This window comes from Rhinatrema bivittatum, chromosome 1 (assembly GCF_901001135.1).
Source record: "Rhinatrema bivittatum chromosome 1, aRhiBiv1.1, whole genome shotgun sequence".
Taxonomy (NCBI): Eukaryota; Metazoa; Chordata; class Amphibia; order Gymnophiona; family Rhinatrematidae; genus Rhinatrema; species Rhinatrema bivittatum.
Genome location: NC_042615.1, coordinates 601,599,418 through 601,617,238, shown reverse-complemented (window position 1 = coordinate 601,617,238; position 17,821 = coordinate 601,599,418). Strand labels below are relative to the sequence as shown.

The following is a 17,821-nucleotide window of genomic DNA, read 5'->3' as shown; positions in this document are numbered from 1 at the left end:
CCATTGAAAAGTATGCGCTGAATGCTTAATACAACAGGCGCACAATAATAACAATATGCGGCAGCAATATGCGCTTAATACAACAGGCGCGCAATAATAACAATATGCGGCAGCAATATGCGCTTAATACAACAGGCGCACAATAATAATATGCGGCAGCAATATGCGCTTAATCCAACAGGCGCACAATAATAACAATATGCGGCAGCAATATGCGCTTAATCCAACAGGGGCACAATAATAAGAATATGCGGCAGCAATATGTGCTTAATCCAACAGGCGCACAATAAAACTAATAAGCTGCAGCAATATGTGCAATATGTTCTCAGCAATAGGCGGCCATGAAAACAGCTCAATTGTATGCAATATGCACTCAGCAATATGCAGTTAGCAATACACGCTCTATGGCTTTCAATAGGCTCTCAGCAATAAGCGGTCAGTAATACATGCTCAATGGCATTCAATAGGCTCTCAGCAATAAGCGGTTAGTAATACACGCTCAATGACATTCAATAGGCTCACAGCAGTAAGCGGTTAGCAAGACATGCTCAATGGCATTCAATATGCTCTCAGCAATAAGGCAATATATGCACAAGGAGGAATAGAGCCGCGCCTATTACGGGCGCTCAATACCTGAACAAGGCCCACACAATGGCGCCCTCCACGGCGTGCCACGCCACCAATCCTCTGCTCCTCGGAGACCAGAAATAAGAGATGTACCCCTTACCTGATCCACGGCGCTTCCCGGCTGGAACCCGGGCGGTCTCCGGCTGCGGAGGGAGAGGGCAAGTACCTTCACCGCCGTGTTTGAGGATATGCACCCGCTGCCTCGTCCACGCCGGGACCGAGGCGCCTCGAAAGCCTCACCCGAACCTCGCCCGGGGGCTGTGTCCCTGCCGCGATTCGGCCACCGGACCGAGGACTTACACCTCCGGGGTGATCACGGAAATCACCCCGGGAAACTCTACTGGGGGAGGGACTTTAGGGTATCACCGCAGGAGTGCGGGGCTCGATGTTGTAAAAGTTTTAGTAAGTAGATTTGGAAAACATGCTCAGCAAGCGTGCAGGCTCTCCAAACTGCTTTGGAGACGGAAATTACTGAGTTGCTACGCTTCCTGTGGGGGTATATATACCCGTGCTGACGTCAGATCCGTCTCCAACTGCTAGCACGAGCATACTATACCCATTCGTTCTGAGTCCATCTGGCTACACGCCAGGAAATACTTTTTTTTTTTTATTATTATTTTTAAACCAGTTCTTTTGTGACTATCTGCACTAAACTAATGAAGTAAGTTTAACTCAAATCCTAATATATAACAAATGTTAATCCAATGAAAAGATAAAACTTAGAACTTGTTTGACCACCTTTATTTCTAAGTAACTTTTAAATCCACCTACAACAATACATAATTGAATGAGGCAAACAATACTTTTAAAATAAAGAAAACAAGAAGGGCAACCCTTACCTTGCTAGGAATGCCTTCCTTTTGTAGACTTACTGATATTCCAACAGTAGGAGCCATTTCCACAGGCACTGGTGGCAGATTTTGCTTGGCTCTGTTTGGAGGAACAAGGATAAACACCCCTTCAATGACTACAGCCTGCTCCCCCATCTCTGCACTCTCCTTTTTTAGCAATCCAGTTAGTGGTATCTCTGTGCTGCCAAGTGACTGGTCCCCACAGCAAAGGTGGATCTATTTTAAAAAATAAGAGTGCTCAATAAGAATAAAGATCTGCCTTTTGGAAAACAGAAAAAAAAAAGACAACAATGTTCAGCTCACACCATTAGAAAAGGTAAGACCTACCTAGAAACATTTGTTAATTAAGATTTAAGTGTTTTGAAAGGACTGAAAAATGGATCAAGGATTCAGATATGAGGCCGATCTGGTAACTCAGTGGCAGTGCTGCGACTGTTATGCAGAGGGACCTGGGTTTGCTTAAAATCCTAGGGCTGCCCAAGGCTGGGGATACTGCGCAGGAACATCTAATGGCTGGATTTAGTATTCATGATTGCAGAGTTTTAGAAGGAGCCCTATAGTATGATCATTGGTTAACTGTCGCCATGATGACTGGACTAGGTGACCTAAGAAGGGATATGGAAAAAAAAAAAATCATTGGGTATTTAAGAATGGTAACTCATGTCACTAAATACCAGCCCTGGTTCCAACTGAGCTGGAAGCCCAAATGAGAAGAAACTTGCTGGCCAAAAAAAAAGATTCTGATATAAAAAATGAACTGGTCTTTTTTTTTTTTTTTTTAATTCTTTTGATCACTATTTATTTATTTAAAAGTTTTTATATACAGTCATTAAGTTATTCACCATCATAACAGTTTACAATAGGGCACCTATATCAAAGGAAAATATATCTCATAATTTACATGGGTGGTGCCATTAGAATTCAGTAACAAACAAGAGTTTATATCAAAAGACATTACTAGTCTAAAAAGAAAACACAACTCTGAGGACTAAATTACTGGAAGAATTTGATGAAAAGTGAAGAGACTGCTCTTGGACCCATGAAAGACAATATGAACAGAGGTAGGTGAAGGCATTTGCCATTTTTTGTCCAGAATGGATAGGATTTAAGCTTTCATGTGAGAGAGAAAACAGAGAAGGAGAAGAGTTGTCATGGACAGTAAAGAAGAAAAACAGTCATAGGAGCATAAACCATGCTTCCTGCAGGACACTTTTCATTCACCTGCCAACTACTGAAAAGAAAGAAATCTGATTAACACAGTATTAATTAGAATTAACATTTAAAAATCTTGACTCAGACCATGTTGAGTAATTATCCAAAAGGAAGACAATCTAATTACATATTTAAAAAGATATACAATAATGCTCAACTTAATGTAATCTGAATATTTTAAGAAAACAATTCAAGCTAAGTACAATATTTATTAAGCCTATGCATCATCCATCTAAAACTGAATGCGGTACAAACAATTCAGAATACAGAGAGGTCCATATTCAGTAAGCCGGCAAGAAGACATGTTATCTGGCTAAGGTTAGCAAATAACTTGTCCTGGATATTCAGCAGGATAAACTTCCCGCTGAATATACTCATCTAAAGTTGTCAGCTACATATAATCGGATAATGTAAAAACCTAACTAGCTATTTATGATTATTATTGGTTAGGTTTTTAAGTTATCTGGACTTGTGCGGCCGGATATCCGGGTAAATGGCACTGTCAAAATAATTTTCAAAAGTGCTTTTGGGCCTGCAGCCCAATTCCTGCCCCCCCCCCCCCCTCCCTCCCCAAGATCTTATACATGGTCCTGCACCCCCCGCCCTCCAAAACCCTTCCAATGTTTAAAAAAATAAACCAAAAACACACAAAAAACATAATTCACAGGTCAGCACCCCTATCATAACCCCCTTTTCTGTTCATTTTTAAATTTAAATATTGCTTCTCTTGCTCCTCCATATCCATAACCACTGTACATCCTGGCTGCCACCCCATCCCCCGCAGACCAAGAAATAGCCAGCCAGGAGCAAGTAAGTAGCTACCTTGTCCTGCCCTGCCCAGTCCAGCTTCTAATATCCATTCCCTACCTTGCTATTGCCTTGCCCCAGTCTGTACCCAATCCCAGCAATCTACTTGTGTCCATATCCAGTCCCAGTCCCTGCTCAGAATCCTGTCTAAGACTGTGTCTGTATCCAGTCCTCACCCCTGCTTAGTATCCTGTCCAGTCTTGTCCAGCCTGCCTGTTCATACCCAGACCTCTACTTTTAGTCTGTCTCTGCCCACAACATTCAGGTTGTGCCAGATCTCAAGTCCAGCTTGTGCCTGCCTTGCCCAGCTAAGCCCTACTTGTCTCCAGAACCCAAGGGCTCAACCTGCAGGTGAGGGGACTGGCTAGGCAGACCACCAGCCCAGCTTCCAGTCATGACCAGCCATGATGTTCTGCCGAAGCCAAGCCCTACTGGCCCCCAGAACCCAAGGGCTCAACTTGCGAGGGAAGGGCTGGTTAGGCAGAAGAACAGCTCTTGTCCAGCCTTGCAGTCCTGTACCACACCTGTGGGTGTATCTTAACCCCAGCCAGGCACCCCATAAATGGGACCATAAATGAATAATAAGAAAAGTCCTGGAGAAGAAATTCTGATAAATCCAAAAAAACAACAAAAACCTTCCCTAAATCATTGAACTCAGTGTGTTCATTTTTTATTTTTTAAAAAACACATTTTATATGCTTAATAAAAAAGCATGACCATCATATCTTCAGGCTTAATGCTGCAATATTACTGCAACTTTTTTTAATACCTGAATATTGTTTTAATCTTCGGTCTATGCCTCCTCCTTATTTTAACTTATTTTTGCTTCAGTGAAAGTTATAAGAATTTGTGAAAAACATTTATCTTAAAAATATGAAAATTAGTGAAAACAACATCTTAAATGTGGTAGATGAAAGCTCCACAGAATGTCTCATTGAATTTCCAAAGAGGAAAGACCAAAAACCAACCAATGTGGTCCATGTTTCGGAAGTCACCATGCTTCCTACCTCAGGGAACGGTCTTTTTCTTCCGATTAATCAAACAATCCAAAAAGGCTTTCCAAATAGTATTCACCTCATTAGAAGACGTTGAGAAATGTATACATCTCTTCATCTAAACATAGTCCAAAAAATGTTCTTAATAGTGTTCACCTCATTTAGAAAGACACTCTAAGATACTCATCTCTTCATTTTATTTTATTTTATTTATTTTTAATTTTTATATACCGGAATTCCTGTATGCAATACAAATCATTCCGGTTTATAAGTAACGAAAAGGTTGCCCTGGTCTGGGAGGTTAGACCGGGGTTTTGTACATAGAACATTAAACATTGAACAATAACAATCAACCATTAAACATTATTACAAGGAACATTGAAGGTAAAAATAACATTTAGCAAATGGCAATTAACATTATTAGTGTTTTGGAATAGAATGTGTGTGTACAACTTTTTACAAGGAACTTTAGTAGTGAAGATAATCTGCAAATGTACTGTTATATAGTATGTAAATAATGACTGTTAAATAAACATAACGAATAAGCAAGTACATATATGTAATTAAGTGCAAGGTGTTAATGTCAACCTGCAATGGTTGGAACTGAGAGTCATGCTGAGGTGCCTATTTACCCTCTGGGAATTGAAAGGCTTGACTGAAGAGCCAGGTTTTTAACCGTTTTTTGAACTCTGGTAGACTAGGTTCGAGTCGTAGGACTGGTGGGAGCGCATTCCATTGGTGTGGTCCAGCAGTTGAGAGTGCTCTTTTTCTTAGAGTTGATTTGGTTGGAGCTGCGACTAATGTGCCTTTGTAGGCGCTTCTGATGGGTCTGGAGGGTAAGTGTAGACGTAGTTGAGTTTGTAGAGATACAGGTGCGATGTTATGAATTGCTTTATGAATAATAGTTAAGGTTTTATATAGGATTCTCTGCTTGATGGGTAGCCAGTGGAGGTTGCTCAAGATGGGGGTAATATGGTCTCTTCTATTAGTGTTAGTTAGGATTCTGGCTGCGGTGTTTTGTACCATCTGTAGAGGTTTGATGCTGTTGGCGGGGAGTCCAAGTAAGATTGAGTTGCAGTAATCAAGTTTCAAAAAAATAATGGATTGGAGAACGAGGCGAAAGTCATTGAAGTGAAGGAGTGGCTTTAGTTTCTTTAGGACCTGTAGTTTAAAGAAGCAATCCCTGGTGGTTGTGTTTATGAATTTTTTTAGGTTAAGTTGGTTGTCGAGCCATGCTCCTAGATTCCTTACGTCTGCAGAGAGCTCCATGTTTAAAGGTGTGGGTTGTGCGAGGCTAATTGGGTGGGTGTTCGGGTTGTGTGAAATCAGTAGCAGCTCTGTTTTGTTTGAGTTCATCAAAGTTCATCAAAGTTCATCAAAGTAACACATTCATCAATCCACCATGGCACCCAATATGAAGACAGCATCTGACGTCATGAATTAAACTACTCCTTAAATACCTTAAATAGAAAATGGAGATAGTGCAGGATAAACCAATCGGAGGAAAAGGACCAGTCCTTTTGTTCCATTAAACCCTTATGGGGATTGTCTCTGGCAAAATGCCCCCTTTCTCCATAGCTGAAACATGGCGGACCAGATGAGGCTTGCGGTCGAGGGGAAAAGTCCTGCTGGATCTGTGTTACTGGCTGTCGTGGCTTCTGGCTCTTAAGAAACCACCATCCTCTACCTGGGTCGAGTGGCTTCTTTGGGACCATGGTGACTCTGGCATGGTCTAAGCCTGGTAATAGATCTCCACTACTTCCACCTTATCAAGTATAAGGTTTGGATGTCGGCAGATTCACTGCCACATAGGCCATTTCTAGGCTGTCTAGGAACTGTTCTAGCAGAACTGCTTTGGCGACCTCCCCCCCTCCACCCACGGTTTTCCCTTCCAAGCACAGCCATCTTCAAGTGACATCTTTCAATTAGTGAATAGGTTCCTTGGGTTTTCCCCAGCTTGCAGAACTCCCCACCAAAATCTCTGTCAGTAGGCTTGGGGTGAGTCCTACTCTCTCTAGAATGGCAACCTTGACCTCCTGGTATATGGCCTTCCCTTCCAGATTGGCTTTTTGGAAAGCATCTTGACTACTTCCGATGAGTAGATTCCCCAGATAGATATCCATCTTCTGGCCAGCTTGTCAGCAGAACTGTATTTATTTATTTAAAATTGCTTGTTTGCCACACCCTCCATGGTTCGGGGTAGTTTACAATAGAACATACATAAAGAATAGAATAAATAATAGAATACAATTTAAGATTATAAATAAAATTTAAAAACTAAAATTAAATAAAAATTAGAGGTACATAAGTAAAGTAAAGCCAGTTGGGGTCATCTTAAGTAGGTCCAGTTACAAGGAAGGTGGAATGGTCACAGCCTGTGCTACCTGAGTTAGCACTGTGTTTTGCTGCATAAATTGTTCTCGCAGTAGCTGCTGCTGGACAATTTGAGTCTGTAGGGCATTCTGCAATTGCTGCTGCCCTGTAGCAAGGATATGGATCACTTGCACCATCTTCCCTGCTTCCATACTGTCTCTCTCTCCGGGGGAAGGAGAGGGGGAGAAAAAATAATCTTGTTGGCCTGTCCAGTCTTTTCTTCCTTCTTGAACCCCGACTACATGGGCAGGGCTAGCCCCCTTGGCCTGTTGTAACTTGGGCTGGGAAAGTAGAAGAATGAGGCCCCAGGAAAAAGAAAAAAAATTTGTATTTTTTTTTCTGCTACAGCTGTGGACTTCTGCCTGTGCTTCCTGCTTAGGCAAGAGATCCCACTGTTGCCACCAAATGTGCTAATTTAGGATAGTAATGGCTGGGGAAACAGCTAGTGGGATAAAGGAGGCAAACAATGGCTTTTTTATTATATACATTTTACAAAGCAAGAAAACTGCTTACTTTGCAGTGCTAATAAAGCCATACGTAACCAGTCTTGGCGTACTCTGCCTTCCTGCTTATTCCTTGAGGCCTGTCTAACCCTTCTGGGTCCTGCCTTCTTATGCTAGACTGAAGGGTTCATCCCTGGGCCCGGAATCCCTTTTGGGGATGATACTTTAGGAGCACCAGACTTGATAGTTGCGGCCAGTCCCTTAAAGTGGGTTGAAGGAGTTTCCTGTACACTCCCTCACAATGGGCATGAAGAATGCCTGGTAACTTGCCTGCTTAGGGTTAAGATAATGAACCTCACATATCATCAAGATAGAATTTTAAAGTGCTGGGGAGGAGCCTATTGTGGCATATGTAGTTACCAGTGACATAGGGAAAAACAATATGGTAGTTCTGGAAGCTAACACATAGGATTTTAGATAGGAGATTGATATCTATAGCTTCCAGGATAGCATTATCAGAACTGCTCCTGGTTTCACATGCAGGACCCCAGAGACAGGGTGAGCTCCAGCATTTTATTGCACAAGTGAGACAATGATGCCCAGAGGAAGGCTTTAGATTGGTTAGGAACTGGGCAACATTTTGGGGAAGGAAGAGCTTATTCCAGCATGACTGACTTCACATTAACCAGGATAGAACCTGGATGCTGGCACTATTGATTAAAAAGGAATTAGAGCAGCGTTTAAACAAGATTATTGGAGAAAGCACATAGTCACCTAGAAGTTTATGGTTCACACAGAGGTATCTTTAAAAAATTCAGTGCTTCTTTAGAGCTGGGGTGGTTCCAAAGGACTGGAGACAAGAGGATGTGATTCCTCTTTAAAAAAGTGGAGGGAGAAATCTAAGAACTTTAGGTCAGTTAGTCTGATTTTGGAAGTGAGTTAATTAATGAAACTGCTTCTAAAACAGAGGATAGTGCAGTTTCTGGAATCCAGTGGATTACAGGATTTGAGGCAGCACAGTTTTACCAGAGGCAACCTTGTCAGACAAATATGATCAGTTTCCTCGACTGGGAAACCAGAGAACTGAATTGGGGAGGCACTAGATGTAGTGAACTTGAATTTCAACAAGGTCTTTGATACAGTTCCACAAAAACGACTAAACAAAATGAGCACCTTAGGTATAGTCCCTAAAGTGATTGACTGGATTAGAAACTGGTTGAGTGGGAGATAAAAGTGGTAAATGGAAGTCACAACAAGGAAAGGCAGGAATTACCAGTGGTGTGCCACAGGGATATATCCTTGGTTCAGTTCTGTTTAACATTTTTGTAAGCAATACCGCATAACAACTAACAAGAAAGATTTGATTTTCTGTGGATGATACCAAACTAACAGGGTAAACATCCTGGAAAGTACGGAAAATATGAAAAGGCATTTAATGAAGCATGAGGACGTTCAGTTTCTGGTCTTCGAAAAAGCCACATACCATCAGGTTTTCAGAAGAATCCTATTAAATATGCATGAAAAATTTGCATGCACATTGCCTCAGTAGTATGTAAATCTAATCTCATGCATATTTAACAGAGTTATCCTGAAAACTAGACTGATTTGCAATCCTCGATGACCAGAGTTGGACACTAGAGTTGGAATCTAGAGTCTGGCAGCTAAGATTTAATACTAAAAAATACAAGATCATGCATATGGGTTGCAAAAACCTCAAGGGAGCAGTACAGTCTGGTTGGGGAGTGGGTGAAGTTCTTCTATGCACAAAAGAAGATCAGGAACCTGGAGCAATATTAGAGGATTATAAAGCAAGCAATCAAGTAGATTACGCAATAGCAAAAGCCAGAAGGATGCTTGCGTAAACAGGAAAGGAAAGGGGAGGTAATATTGTCTCTAAGTTTTTGGTGCATTCTGGATACTGCATCTTCAAAAAGATACTGTTCAATTTATGCAGAGGGCAACTACTTCAATGGTCTATGGACTTAAACTGAAATAATATGGGGTTAGATGAAGATCTAACTATCCCATATCTAATCTTTCATTCCTAGAGGAAAGGCATGAAAGGTGAGATATGGGAAATACATTTAAATGCCTCCAAGGTATCAAATGCACAAGAGGTGGGCCTATTTTAACAGAAAGAAAACTATGGAAGGAAGAATCATGGGATGAAGGGAAAAACAGGTAGTCTCAGGAGTAAAAAGGAAATATTTCTTTATAGAAAGGGTGGTGGATGTGTGGGAACAACTTCCCAGTGGAGGTGGTGGAAACAAGGACAGTATCGGAATTCATGAGAACATGGGACCAGCATGGGTGGGGGGGGGGGGGGGAAACGACTATAAAGCTGAGTAGGAGATGTGGATGGGCCGAATGCTTTATCTTCCATCATATTTGGACAGATACAAAGTGATGCACATAGGGATAAATAATCCCAAGTGTAGTTACATGATGTTAGGTTCCATATTAGGAGTAACCACCCAGGAAAAGAATCTAGGCATTATCATGGATGACATGTTGAAATCTTCAGTTCAGTCTACAGTGAGTCAAAAAAGCAAATAGAATGTTAGGCATTATTGGGAAGGGAATGGAGAATAAAACAGAGTAACATAATCCTCTATATCACTCCATGGTGCAACCACACGTAGAGCACTAAGTGCAATTCTGATTGCCACAGCTCAACAAAGGATACAGCAGAACTAGAAAAGGTAAGAGAAGGGCAACCAAAATGAAAAAAGAGGAAGGCATAGCTCTCCTACTAGGCAAGGTTAAAGAGGTTAGGGCTCTTCAGCTTGGAGAAGAGACATGAAGGAAGATACTGTTATCGAGAGCCCATGACCAGATCTGTACGGCTTCCTGACAGAGTGCATACAACCCTGTTCCTCCCTGCTTCTTCAGATACCACATCACCACCTGATTGTCGGTCTGAACCAGAACCACTTTGTTGTGCAGGTGGCTCTCTGAACACATGCACGGCATAACGGATCGCCCTTAACTCCAGGAAATTTATCAGGGACTGCTTCTCAGCAAAGACCAAAGACCCTGAGTATGAAGGTCTGCAAAATGGGCTCCTCACCCAGTGTGAGACATCTGTAATTAGGACAATTTGGGGCTGCAGGCCCCAGAAGGGCATCCCCTGCTCCAGATTGGATGGGCTTTCCCATCACGCGAGGGAGTGCAGGAAGGGAGTGGTGATCCGGACACGAGGCCGAAGATCCTGGGTGGCTTAACACCACTGGGAACATAGTGTCCACCGAGCTCTGTGCATGTGAAGCCGAGTAAACAGAGTAATATGCACCATATGCCCCAAATGTCTTAAAAACTGATGTGCTGAGACATGGGAGCAACTGGAGATCACCTGAGAAAGGGCAGCAAGAGTCTCTGCCCTGTCTCGAGGCAGAAAGGCTTTTTTTCTGGACGGTGTCCAGCCTGGCCCCAATGAAGTCCAGTTGTAGCGATAGCTGGAGATTAGATTTTGGATAATTGATCAGAAATCCCAGGGTTTGCAAGGTTAGTATGGTTGCTTGTAGGGAACGCAGTGCTCCCCTGCTTGGAGTCGCTCTTGATAAGCCAATCATCGAGGTAAAGGAAGACATGAACCCCTCAGCTTCGAAGATAAGCCCCCCATTACTGCCAGGCATTTGGTGAAGCCACGGGGCGCCGATGCTAGGCCAAAGGGCAGTACGCAGTACTGTGGTGTTCCCCCCTCTACCATGAATCATAGGTACCTCTGATCCGCTAGAGAAATGGGGATATGGGCGTATTCGTCTAAGATCAAAGAAGCAGGGCCAGTCTCCAGCCCTGAGGCAGGGAATCAAAGTACCCAACGAGACCATTTTGAACTTCTCGCTGACAAGAAACCGGTTCAATGTCCTCAGATTCAGAATGGGGCGAAGGCCACCAGTTTTCTTGGGAATCAGGAAATACCTGGAGTAGAACCCATCCCCCTGTTGGCCGGACAGGACTCGTTCGACTGCTCGAGCCATTAAGAGGGCGGAGTATCTCCTGCTTCTCTACACTTCTCTACCAGGGACATGGAGGAGAATGGAGTGGAGTTCGTTGGAAATGCAATTTGTGCCAGTGCCTTACTATGGATAGAACCCAGTGGACCGAGGTGATTGATGTCCATCAGTCTTCGAACAGCTGCAGGTGGCTGCCCACCAGGGGGTTGGACACTTTGGAATAGGGTTGGCTGGCTCAAAACTCCCTAGCTGCCAGTCAAAATCCCGTGATGCAGTTTTGCAGCAGGGCAGGGGCTGGGTAGGGAATACGAGGTTGCCGTGCTCTTGGTCTTGCCGGAGCCTGCTAATGTTGCAACCTAGGGGCCAGTGGATAGTACTTGTGTGGCCAGTAAAAAAGGTCGTCTTGGATATTGCTGGGAGGCTTTTTTCTGGAAGGCTGGGTGTCAGAGGTGCTGGCTGGCAACTGTTGAAGGGTTTCGTGATAGTCCTTCAGTTGGGCCACCGCCTCTTTAATCTTGTCCCCGAAAAGGTTCTCGCACATATAGGGTAGATGGGCTAAATGGTCCTGGACCTCAGGGCGCAGGCATGCAGCCAAGGCACACGGCAAGCCCCAATGCTTGCGGCGGCAACTCTCATAGCCATCTCAAACACGTTGTATGCAGAACAGACCGTTTTTATCACAGTCTAGGCCCTGCTAAACTATTTCCTGGAAGTCCTCCTGAAATTGCTATGGGAGGCATTCTCCCAACTCTTAGGCTTGTTTACAGAGGTTCCTGGAGTACTGTCCAATATAAAGCTGATAACAAGCTACTAACATCGAGCCCTGGAACACCCGGCATCCAAGAGCATCCAGATCCCTGTGTTCATTGCCTGGGGGTACCGAGGCATGAGCTCTAAGTTTCTTCGCCTTCTTTAGAGCCGATTCCACCACCTCTGACTAATGAGGAAACTGACGGCACTTAAACCCCGTGGTGGGTTGGAGCAGAAAGATTGCATCCGTCTTCCGGTTCACAGGAGGAATAGAGATGGGGGTGTTCCCAGAATCTGGCAACTAGCTCCTTAAAGATATCATGGACTGGAACAACCACCACATCCTTAGGAGCATCAAGGAATTGCAGGATCTCCAACATCTTGTGACAAGAATCCTGCTCTGTCAAAAACTAAAAAGGCAGCAACTCCGCCATGGCCTTAACAAAACTAGTGAAAGAAAGATCCTCTGGAGGGGATTTCCGCCTCTCCTCTGGTGGAGAGGGTTCCGAAGGCAAGTCCTACAACAATGAATGCATTCTGATCCTCCCTAACTCTAAGGACCCTCCAAACCTCTGGAGTACTGTGAGAACTCCTTTCCCTCTCTGAATGCTTGGTTGCTGCTGCTGGGGCTGGGGTTAAAGTCAGACAGGGAGGTAAAAGGCCAGAGGCATCACTACTACCTGCTCTTTGCCATGGCAGTATTACTTTGTGCTGCAGCTGCCTACTAGAGGATAGCATGCTAGTAACTAGATTCCCCAAATCCTCCTGAGCTTCTACAAGTTCAATATCCTCAAAAGATTCATCTGAATTACTACTTCTCTCCAAGTATCTGCTGCAGACACTGCTCAGGAAGAAATTGGTGGAGTACTGTGTTGCTTTAGGATGATCTGCTCCCAATGCCCCACCCCCTCCAAAGACGCTGTCTTGTCTGCCAATGCACCATAAGAATAGAGATAAGAGTGAGAGCCAGCAGCAGATGCTCTTACAGCTAGAGATTCTTCTTGCAGTTGCTGCCACTCTAACCTGGGAGTCTTCTGATCATCATATATTGTATCTGCCTTCTTGTTGACTGGAGACATAGAAAGAGGGCTCTCTCACATTCTCAATTGCTTCTCCTGGAGAATCTTGTGGAAAACCACCACCATGATATACTTGTTGGGAGCAGGAAGAATCTACGAATTTGAGTATGTAAAGCATTTTGGTCCTTTACTTTTCCTCCTCCTACAAATCAAGAGAGAATGATTTCCAAAAATCTCTATACAAAATCATAAAGGCAAGGTCTTTTGGAAGAGATCTTCTCCTTTCCTGTGGAAGTGAGAGGTCCAAAAGGAGAGCTATTAATCCCTCTTTATTAGAAGGATCCCAAGATCTATATCTGAACCCCTAAGAATACTCTGGGTCAGAATCTGGCTAGTACATCTAGGGTGAGAACTGGGGCCACATTTAACTAGCATATAAAGCCCTAAAAGGGCAGTACTTGTCTGTGGGGGTCTAGACCCCAATGAATGTCTGCATCTCTGAAGCTTCCTCTCCAACATGCTGGAAATTAGCATTGATGCAGCAGTACCCAATGCCAATGACTCTCCAGGAACTGTCATTGAAACCCTTCTACTGAATGCTCAAAGAGTCTCCGGCAAGAGTTAGACATCCATCTGCAAGGACACCAAAGTCCGTGCACTGATGCTTGTCGTCATATGAGCCACCTTTATCCTATTTATTTAACATTTTTATATACTGAAGTTCATGTAGCAAAGTTACATATCACTTCGGTTTACATTATAACAATAAACAAGCATGTAAGAATGCGGTTACATTAAACAGGGGAAAAGACTTGGATTAAACAGGGTAATAAGACCAAATGTATAAATAATAATATAATAATACGATTCTTTTGCTAGCTACTTCTCAAAAACCGCCGATTCCAATATGGACCTGGAAGCAAAAGGAGAGACCACGTCTTCCTTGGACACTAGAGGTTTATTTATAAACTTTGTATACCGACATTCGTGGGTACATTGTGCCGGTTTACAATATAACTGCAGGAGGAAAGTACAAAAAACCAGGGTGGGGGAAGGGGAGCAGCTAGGAAGATAGAAGGGGTGAGCGAAGAGAGGGAGAAAAACAGGACAGAGAGAAAAAAGGAACAGTACCAGGAGGACAGAAAAGGTACCAAGATGGGAGAAACAATATTTAAAAATGAATAGATCTTATATTGCAAATTATACATTCAAAAAGGTACTGTATGTAACATTATACTGTATATAGAAACTATACACTCAAAAGGCACTTAATGTGACCTTATGCATTGTATCTAAATTATACAACTTATACAACTCGGAAAGCACTATGTATAATTATCATATATAGTTCCTTCGAACGTATAATTTGTAGGAGAAGTCCATTACCTGCTATTAAGTTCACTTAGAGAATAGCCACTGCCATTAGCAATGGTAACATGGAATAGACTTAGTTTTTGGGTACTTGCCAGGTTCTTATGGCCTGGATTGGCCACTGTTGGAAACAGGATGCTGGGCTTGATGGACTCTTGGTCTGACCCAGTATGGCATTTTCTTATGTTCTTATGTAGTCTAGCAAATGTAGCTAACGGATAAGGAAGGGGACTAGAAGCAGGGGAAGAGGAGGAAAAATACAGGAGGGCAGAGAAGTAGGAGACAAATCAGAGAGCTGGGAAAGGAAACGGGGGAGGGGGGCTGTAAGTTAAGAAATGACTGGACTCTTACTCAGGGGGGAGGGGGGACTAAGAATGCTCCGGGTGAGGGTCGACCAGTTAAAGAGCACCTAAGTAGGATCGGGGTCAGGGTAAGCCAATTTAAAGAGCCATGTCTTAACCCCTTTTTTAAATTTCCGAAGGCATGGTTCCAATCGGAGCTCAAGTGGCATGGTATTCCAGAGGTAGGGGCCTGCAATGGAAAGGGCTCTTTCTCTAGTGGAAGAGTGGTGAGCACATTTAAGGGTGGGGGTGTAGAGGGTGCCAGGAGTGCTTATGATTGTGCAGGGAGTTATGAATAATGGTGAGTGTTTTGTATCTGATGCGGGAGGAGATGGGTAGCCAATGGAGTTCCTTGAGAACGGGGGTGATGTGGTCGGCTTTACGGGTATTTGTAAGGATTCTGGCCATAGCATTCTGTAACATTTGCAAGGGTCTAATAGTAGAGTAGGGGAGGCCTAGAAGCAGACCTTGGTCTCAAGTTTTTCCTATATGCAGACGACGTCCAAATCCTCATCCCCATTCAAGAATCTCTCACCAAATCCCTTAAGTTCTGCCTCATCTCCATAAACACCCTCCTCTCCAACTTCCACCTTGCCTTAAACTCATCCAAAACTGAACTCCTCATCATTTCAAACCACCCTGACTGTACACCCCCCCTTGCGAACTCACCCCCCCCCCCAATACTTTTCCCACTTCGTGCGAGATCTCTGTGTCACCCTAGACCACCAACTAAGTTTCAAAAACCATATTAACACTATTATAAAGGGAGGCTTCTTCAAGCTCCACATTCTCAAAAAACTTAAACCTTTACTCCACACCCAAGACTTCCGTACTGTATTACAAGCAACAATGCTATAAAAAAATGGATTACTGTAATTCCCTGCTTCTAGGTCTCCCCTACTCTGTTGATCTGGGACTGACATCTGGACTCCAGTAAGGCTGTAGTGATTCCCAAGATAGATGTCAATGGCTTCTTGACCTTCATCTGATGCAGATTCGAACTCCTTGATGCCAGCAACAATGAACCTTGTACTTTCTTCATGTAGCAAGGGCTAAACAATGGTCTTTTGTAGGTCCTCCTTGGGAGCTCACTGTCAAGGGAAATTGATGTCCTCCTGATGTCAATATAGTGCCAGTAGTTGGAGCATCTCCTCGGTCCCTCAATGTTGATGTCTCCAATGCCAAAGGACAGAGTTAACTCTCACAAAGATTTCCATTAGATCCAGCCAGGAATGATATATTTTAGGGACCATCTTCTCATATAGGGAACAACCCAAGATATCATGTAGTCCCCCAAGGCAAAGCACACATTTATCATAAGGATCCATGGTAGACATGATGCATTTGCAGAAGGGATACTTGCTGAAACCACAGACCACCTTCTCTTTCTTGAGCATCAGATAAAAAATTAACAAGTCAAAATTAAACTATTGAAGAGTAAGAAGTAAAACTGCCACCAATGCCACCCAAAGCACTGTTACCAGTGCACTCCACAGCTAACAAAAAAACAAGGTAACTTGGAAAAAAACTGAAAAACCTATCCAGAGAGGCTGGAAGAGTGAAGAATCATCAGGAAGCCTTCTGGAAAACATATCCTGCACTTCTGGACTACTTTCCTGAGAAGAAGGAGCAAGAGAAAAAATGACAACTGAAAGGCTCTGTGGAAAAACCCAGAATGAAGAAGCACCATACAATGCAGTGGCATGGGTTAGGCCTCACATGCTCCGTTGAGCATGCTAAAAGCATGGTTTTTTAAGTAATCTCCTATGTCACATTCCATTACTTGACATCACCCACATGTGAGGAATTAGCATCCTGCTTGTCCTCTGAAAAAGATCCCAATAGTGATTTAATAAGATCTAGTAAAAAAGATGTGGCTCCAAGCAGTCATTTCCTGAGACATTTCATCACTATGACAGGATATAAAGACCCAGTCAGTACGACTTCAATGGATTCAACTACCATCAGTAAAACCCTGAAGGGTGAATGCACCATGACATGGCTGAAAATGTGCAGCCAGTTTAGATTTCAAAAATACTCCTAGTAGTTAACAGTAAATAAAATATACAAGTTAAATAACAAAGCAAAACAAATATAAAACAAATTTCTATATCAAAATTAGACATATGATAATGCAGCCAAGGGATACAACATTTGCAAGGAAGGCAGAGTTGCTTACCTGTAACAGGTGTTCTCCAAGGACAGCAGGACAGAAGTCCTCACAATTGGGTGACATCATCAGATGGAGCCCAGCACGGAAAACGTTTGTCAAAGTCTTTGGAGAAATGTTAATATGACTTAGCAAGGCAGTCGGACATAACACCGCTTTGAAGAGGCCCATGTTCCATGGTGCTGCTATGAATGGGCACAGGTTCTCTGCCAATGTACAGCTTTGAGGGGCATGGCAGCCATAACATGCCTCCCAAGATGTACAGTACCTCAGAGCCGTTCCAGTGAGTAACTGTTCATAGAACATGGTGCAAGGGGGCAAAGACACTATGAAAGCACAAGCACCAGAAGCCATGAAGGGCAAACATGCAAGCCCTAGCAGACTAAAAGTTATGGAGCTTTGGAGTCAATGGTCTCAAAAGGGCGGAAGCATAAGTTCAGGCAACTCAGAAACAGAAGTAGCACAATGCACAGACATTATTTTCTCAAAGGTGGTACAGAATGAAGACCTTTGGGAAAAGCTTAACTTCTAGAAAATCCCAGCAATGCCACAGACTCCAGAGTCTTTAAAAGTAGTACTACAGCCAGAGTCTTCAGTGGAGTTAGCCTCTAATCAGTCAGATCATGTGACCCATGTGCAATTCCACTAAGGCTACTTATTAATGTTAAACCTCGATATAATCATCAGACCAATCGCTTCAGAGCAGCTAACTCATGGGACTAGAGACGATAGGTACCAATTTGCTTTCACAACTGAACTTAGAAGTATTTGTACATATTACTATAAATTAATATGTATATTTTAAAATATGAAAACCAATACAGTATGTTATATATTAAATCGTCTAACTGCTTTGTCTGGTACTTAAAATGTAGAAATCAACCAATCTCCCAGCTGTACATGAAT

General features: G+C 43.1%; 1 protein-coding gene across 2 annotated transcripts in view; it reads right to left on the bottom strand.

The window, feature by feature from the left end:
* The window catches only part of CEP120 (centrosomal protein 120), a 419,833-nt gene that overhangs the window by 300,128 nt on the left and 101,884 nt on the right, over positions 1 to 17,821 (bottom strand). For both annotated transcript variants that reach the window (XM_029619774.1, XM_029619782.1), the window contains one exon: positions 1,467 to 1,694. In XM_029619774.1, coding sequence (XP_029475634.1) covers positions 1,467 to 1,694 — 228 coding nt within the window. The remainder of the gene's footprint in view (positions 1 to 1,466; positions 1,695 to 17,821) is intronic.